Source organism: Lipotes vexillifer, unplaced genomic scaffold, assembly GCF_000442215.2.
Source record: "Lipotes vexillifer unplaced genomic scaffold, Lipotes_vexillifer_v1.1 scaffold759, whole genome shotgun sequence".
Classification (NCBI taxonomy): Eukaryota; Metazoa; Chordata; class Mammalia; order Artiodactyla; family Lipotidae; genus Lipotes; species Lipotes vexillifer.
This window is the reverse complement of record NW_006790410.1, coordinates 1,172,352-1,178,467: the sequence shown is the minus strand read 5'-3', so window position 1 is coordinate 1,178,467 and position 6,116 is coordinate 1,172,352. Positions and strand designations below refer to the sequence as shown.

Below are 6,116 nucleotides of genomic sequence, written 5' to 3'. Positions count from 1 at the left end.
TCTCCTGCCTCTGTCCGCAGTTCTGCTGCAAGGGCTATGGATTTCACACTGTACGATCTATTCTGTTCACTTTCTGTGAAAGTTCTGGCGAGTTAGTGCATTTCCCGTCTTGCGGGGTGCAGCGCGGTGTGCCTGCATTGATCCGGGACGGGGGTTGGGGGGAAGCGTGCCTTTCCTGCTGCTGACGCCCTGCCCCAACAGTCGTCAGAACTGCTGCCCTGTCGTCACTCTCCCCAGCACCCTGCCCGGTGTCCTCCACCAGCGGTGTTTTGTTTTCACATCAGTCTTACTGTTCAATCCTGCGCATGTCACACGCTTTCCCATCACTCTCGCCCTTCTTTTAGAGACGCGCCGGGATCTTGTCCCTTTTTGTTCCCTCAGCAGCCCTCACAGCACGCTGGGCTTTCAAGTTGTCTGTCCTCGCTGCGCTGAGGGTCGCCTCGGTGTTAACTGGAAAGTGAGCAGGGCCGGGGTCCAAACTGCAGTGTGTTTAGTCAAATCAAATTAAAACTTTTTTTTTTTTTTTTTTAGAAAGCGAGAGGATAGTTAGGAAGGCTCTAGCTCGTGAATATGCATGAGGGGGCGGGGCTTCTTATGGGATTTTGCCATCCCCTCTCTGGGCCTTAGTTTTTCTTATGGGTGGGCCTAAGGAGATCCCTAATGGGATCCCTAATCCCATTTTGGTTTTGTATTTTTTATTGTTTGCGGTACGCGGGCCTCTCACTCTTGTGGCCTCTCGCGCTGCGGAGCACAGGCTCCGGACGCGCAGGCGCAGCGGCCACGGCTCACGGGCCCAGCCGCTCCGCGGCATGTGGGATCCTCCCGGACCGGGGCACGAACCCGTGTCCCCTGCATCGGCAGGCGGACTCCCAACCACTGCGCCACCAGGGAAGCCCTCAAATTAAAACTTTTGAGCAGGCACTAGAGGAGGAGGATACGTGAGCATTTCCACAAAAGCGTTTCCTGAACCCCTGCCCTGGGCCAGACACTGGCGGTCACAGGGTGGATGTGACAGGACCCCTAAACTCCCGAGGCGCCTGGTCTGCGGGAGGAGGGCGCCCCAGCAGTGGGTGGGCAGGGGTGTGAAAGAGTGGGCCTCACGGGGAAAGCACACAGGCACTTGGAGACGGCCTCATACCAGCTGCCGGTTGGGCGCCACGTGCTCCCTGATGTAAGAGGGACGGTCCCGCCCGCCCCATCACAGCATGGGATGGCCCACCCCACGCTAAGCACGCCTCCAGCCTCAGCAGCCTGCCCATTCATACAACACTTTTAGGACCACATAAGATAATGCAAATGAAGCTTTTTGTGCTAATGATTTTAGTAAAATTTAGAGCCCCAAGGAGAAAACTAACATCTCCTTTTCTGAAAGTTCAGGAAATTTTCATCCACGCGACACTGAGCCGGGCCCCAAACCATGGGAAGAGCATTGCAGGTGGAGATAAAGAAGACCTAGACTTGCCTTCAGGAGCTTGCCCTCTAGAGGCGGTAGATGGCAGGGGATGGAAGGTGGCTATGGAGTGGCAGAGACTGGAGCTCTAGCGGGCTGGGGGCCGTGGCCAGGACCTTCCCTGGTTGTCGGGATTTTAATCTGTCAGTGAGGCATTTTCAGGGTTTCTGGGGAAACCGGTACAGGCCAGCCTCTCTGAGCCCCACCACTTTTGCTTGTTCCATATGTATGCAGTCCTGTCTAGGATCAAATTATATTCAGAAGGAAGGGTTTTGTGACCTCCAGGAAAGAAGAAAAGAGAGAAACGTGCAATGACTGGGGATCCACCGGAGAACCGCAAGCAAGGAGTGGGTGTGCTTGCTCTCTTTCTCTCTGGGCTGTCCTCTGCAGAGCCCTGTACAGCCACCTGAGCCTTGTAAAGTCTTGTGAGAAGGGAGGGAGGCAGGTGCAGTGCCAGCGGCGCCCCGAGCCTGGCCTCCCAGGGTTCAGGAGGTCATGCGGGCTGTTGAGGATGCAGGAGCAGCCCTGGGCCTGCCCAGCCCGGGGCCCTGCTCTCCTGTCCCCACTGGTCTCCACCTGCCTCTCCTCGTCTTCCGCATCCCCTCCTTTACCACGGGCAAGCTCACACACGCTCGGCCTTCATCTCCCGGCTCCGGACCAGGCTCACTGACCAGGTGCGTGAGGCGGAGCTGGCCCTGGCGGGCTGGAATGCTGTCTTGGGCAGCGCTGCTGCTCCCAGCTAGGAGCCCGAGGGGCCAGAGGCGGTGGAGGCTCTCTGCTGGAATGCCAGTGTGAGGTTCCAGCAGGCACCGGGTCAAGGTGCCAGGCAGCAGGTGGAGAGAGGTCCCTGGCTCAGTAGAGAACCCCGCACAGCGTTGCATTCTGGCATGTGTTGTGCTCAGGACACCCGCAAGAGGGCCACAGTGGAGACACGTGGGGGACTTGAGGTCAGACTTGGGGAAACTGCAGAGCAAACTCAGAAGCAGAAAGCCAGTTGGGGGCAATACTGGACATCGGGCTCTGAATGACAGACGGAGGCAGAGATGCAGCGTGAGGCTGTGGGCAGCCCCAGCTTCCCAAACAGCTGCCCGCCCCGGGAGCAGAATCGGCACGTGCTGCAGGTAACTGTTGCAGGACCTTATCCTTGCCAGGACTGCACAGGAGAAAATTGCATGAGAATTGAAGCTGAGTCCACCAGTGGAATTTGTCATCTGCTTGCATTTGCTTTTTTACCACCAGACGATCTTCCTCTTCTCTCTCCATCCCCCGTTCCCTTAAGGAAAAAAAAAAAAAAAGCCATACAAAACAATCTCCGTCGCAGATTTTAAAAAGCAGGACTCAGTGACAGCTATTAGAAATGATAGCTGACAAGCTAGGAGACAGAGCTATAAAAAGATTGCCGACATTCTTCCAGAAATGTGCTGCATTGGGCGGAAAGCCATGGCTGTCTACGATACTTAAAGAATTGCTTTCCTTTTTGACCCGACTTCTGCTGTCCTCCTCCCTGTGGATGTTTTCCCCCAGGCCACCCCAGCCCACTTCCTCAGTAGGAGAAAAGGTGAGGCGGCACCCAAAACAGAGCGTCAAGAGGGTGATGTCCCCATGAGATCAGTTGAGTGTAGCCGCTGTCAGATGTGGGCCAGCAGGTCATTCAGACTACGCGCCCTGGACTGTTTCAGGGCATATTTCCTTTCACTTTTTAAACTCTATGTTATGCACCGTATGCCTGCAAGGGCCAAGTGTGAGGTCATGCTGATGTGTCCCTGCCCTCCTGTTTAGCGGGGGGGCAAGGGTGGTGACAGCAGGTAACGCCAAGCACCGTGCTTGTTGTGCATTTCCTGGAGAGACGAGAGTCCAGGAGGTGCACGCATGGGGCTCAGACGGCACCGGGGTGGTCAGTTCAGCAGAATCCTCCCGGTTAGATTCAGATCTAGGAGGAACTTCACGTCTAAGCTGAGACCTGAAGGAGGAGTGGTGGCTGCTGTGGAGTCGGCACGGGGATGCACCTGGTAAGTCGAAGCTGCAGGACGGGGCTTGCGGGGCACAAGCAAAGGGCCGCAGGTTCCTGCCCCAGGGTGAGGGGTAGGTCACGTCGCCTCTGACCACGGGGAGCCACGTCAAATCTCAGCTCTTGTCACTCTCTTGTCCTCTTTACAGTTAGAATCCAGACTTTTAGAAACCTGTCATCACACAATCCGACACACATTCCTTCCAAAATAGAAATCGAATAGGGATGTCAGTATACAACCTGAGTTAGGGAATCCTTACCTACTCTTTGGCATTTTTGCTCTCAAAGCTGCTGCTGTTACTAATCTTTCTAGGCATTCCTCTCCACACAAGCTGAGAAGTTGCTATTTTCTCCTCTGTCTGGTGGTTAAGTTTTGGGTCTGCTGGTAAAGACTTAGGCCCAGTATGTATCTGTTATCCCATTTGGGGGGACTGTGTGATGTGGTTGGAAACAACGTATCTTTCTCACGTTCTCACTCACTCCCCATGAGGTCATTAAAGCAGCGTGTCCCCTGCCCCCCGGCCCCCCCGCGGTTGCAGAGCTGCTCTGTTGGCCTTTTCACATTGCAGCTCTTGAGCTCTGGGCAGTGCCGTTGAAAGGGGTGCCTTTCCTGGATTAGGCCCTTAGGGAGAGTATTGAAGGTCTGGTCTTTCTTTAGTGCTTCTGTTGGAATTGAGCCCATAACCAAGGTTGATTATATTCGTTTGTTGCCAGCAGATAACAGTAGCACTGCTATCTCCATCTGTTATCACTGCTTTCAGATCATTCTAATTAAATTTCCTAGTTGTCAGTTTCTGAATGAATTATGTTTTGGGGCATTTGGAAAATTTGTCACATAAACCCTTTTGGCTGCAGCCCGTGCATTCATTTCATGTTGTTTTGTGCCCCAAAGTTGCACCTCTGAATATTTTTAGTAGCTGAGAACTCTCTTCTAAGGGCACGAGGGGTTGTTTTGTGGTTTGCCTCTAAGACGGGCTTTGGACCCCCTTGGTGTGTGGTTGTTCATGGCAGGTCAGCCATTCTGAGCACCTTTGTTTTGATTTCGCTCTCAGAGATGCAGTAATTGGTAGTTGAGATAGCTGAGGTATAATCCCTAATAACCCGTAAAAGGAGATGGAGGTGGGCTCTTCCATGTGGTTTCAATTGTCATTTTAGTTTTCTTCTAGACAGTGAAATGATGCCTAAAATAAATCTCATTCTGACTCCTTGTGAGAGATGTGTCAGACATCCCAAAGCATGAGATTATGCATTATTGTGGCACAGGAAACGGCAACATCTATGTACTGCCGGAGAAAGTGCACAGACGTTAGAAACCGACTGACCTCATTCAAACCCAACTTTCTGCTTGCTTCTTGTGTTACCTTGGCCAAGTTACTTCACCTCTCCCATACTTAGTTTACCCATCTGTAAGTACATAAGCTGCCTAATTCCCAGGGTTGTTATGCTGTTGAATGAGATTTCATATGAAAAGCCCCTGGAGGATAATAGGTTCTCCATAAATGGTGGCTGCTATTTTTACCTTACAATTGAGCTGGCGTGAAAAGATGCTCTACCCTGTTATTAGGGAAATGCCGGTTAAAACCACAGTGGGATACCAGTACAATACCAGATGATTAATGTGGAGAAACTGGAACCTCATACATTGCTGGTGGGAATGTAAAATAGTGTGGCTGCTTGGAAAACAGGAGGTTCCTCAAAAAGTTAAATGTAGAGTTGCCACCTGACCTAACAATTCCACTCCTAGGTATCTACCCAAGAAATGAAGACACATGTCCACACAAAGACCTGCATGTAAATGTTCATAGCAGCCTTCTTCATAGTAGCCAAAATGAGGAAACAACCCAAATGAATGGATAAACAAATTGTGGTGTATCCATTCAAGAGAATACTATTTAGCACTGAAAAGGAGTGAACTGCTGATAAATGTAAGATTGATGGATATATGCAGACATAAAAGACTATAAGTTGTATGATTCTTGTTTAATTGAACCTTGTAGAAAAGGCAGAGCTATAGAGACAGAGAATTGGTTAGTGTTGCCTGGGCTGCAGTGGGAGCTGGACTTGACTGCAGAAGGAAATGAGAGAACTTTTACGGGGGATGGAAATGTTCTAAAACTTGATTGTGGTGTTGAATGCACAGCTGCGTAAATTTCTAAAGCTCAGCAAGCTGTGCATTGAAAATGGGTGACTTTTAGGAACTCCCTGGCGGTCCAGTGATTAGTACTCCATGCTTTCACTGCCGAGGGCCTGGGTTCAATCCCTGGTCAGGGAACTAAGATCCCACAAGCTGTGCAGCTCGGACCCCCCAAAAGAAAGAAAAGAAAGAAAATGAGTGACTTTTATGGTTGTGATTTTGTGACTTATAGTGAGAGATATATGTCCCTGTAAAGGTGTCTGTTGTTAGGTTAAGGGAGTGACTTTTGGAAAGCCCATAGGTAGTCTAAGGATGGGGACTGCTTCCAGGGGAACCAGCCATGTGATTAGAGGATTGGAACTTTCAGTCCACCCCCAGATCTCCAGAGGAACAGGCAAGAGCGGGAGATTGAATCTGTTTACCAATGGCCAATGATTTCATCATGCCTGTGTAATGAAGCCTCCATAAAAACCCAAAAGGATGGGGTTCACAGGCTTCCGGGGTGAACACGTGGACATTCGGGA

The 6,116-nt window shown here is 51.2% G+C and overlaps 1 protein-coding gene across 1 annotated transcript in view; it reads left to right on the top strand.

Annotated features, from left to right (window-relative positions):
* Positions 1-2,493: 2,493 nt before the first annotated feature.
* The window catches only part of VOPP1 (VOPP1 WW domain binding protein), a 71,391-nt gene continuing 67,768 nt past the window's right edge, over positions 2,494-6,116 (top strand). The window contains exon 1 of the mRNA XM_007463692.1: positions 2,494-2,571. Coding sequence (XP_007463754.1) covers positions 2,494-2,571 — 78 coding nt within the window. The remainder of the gene's footprint in view (positions 2,572-6,116) is intronic.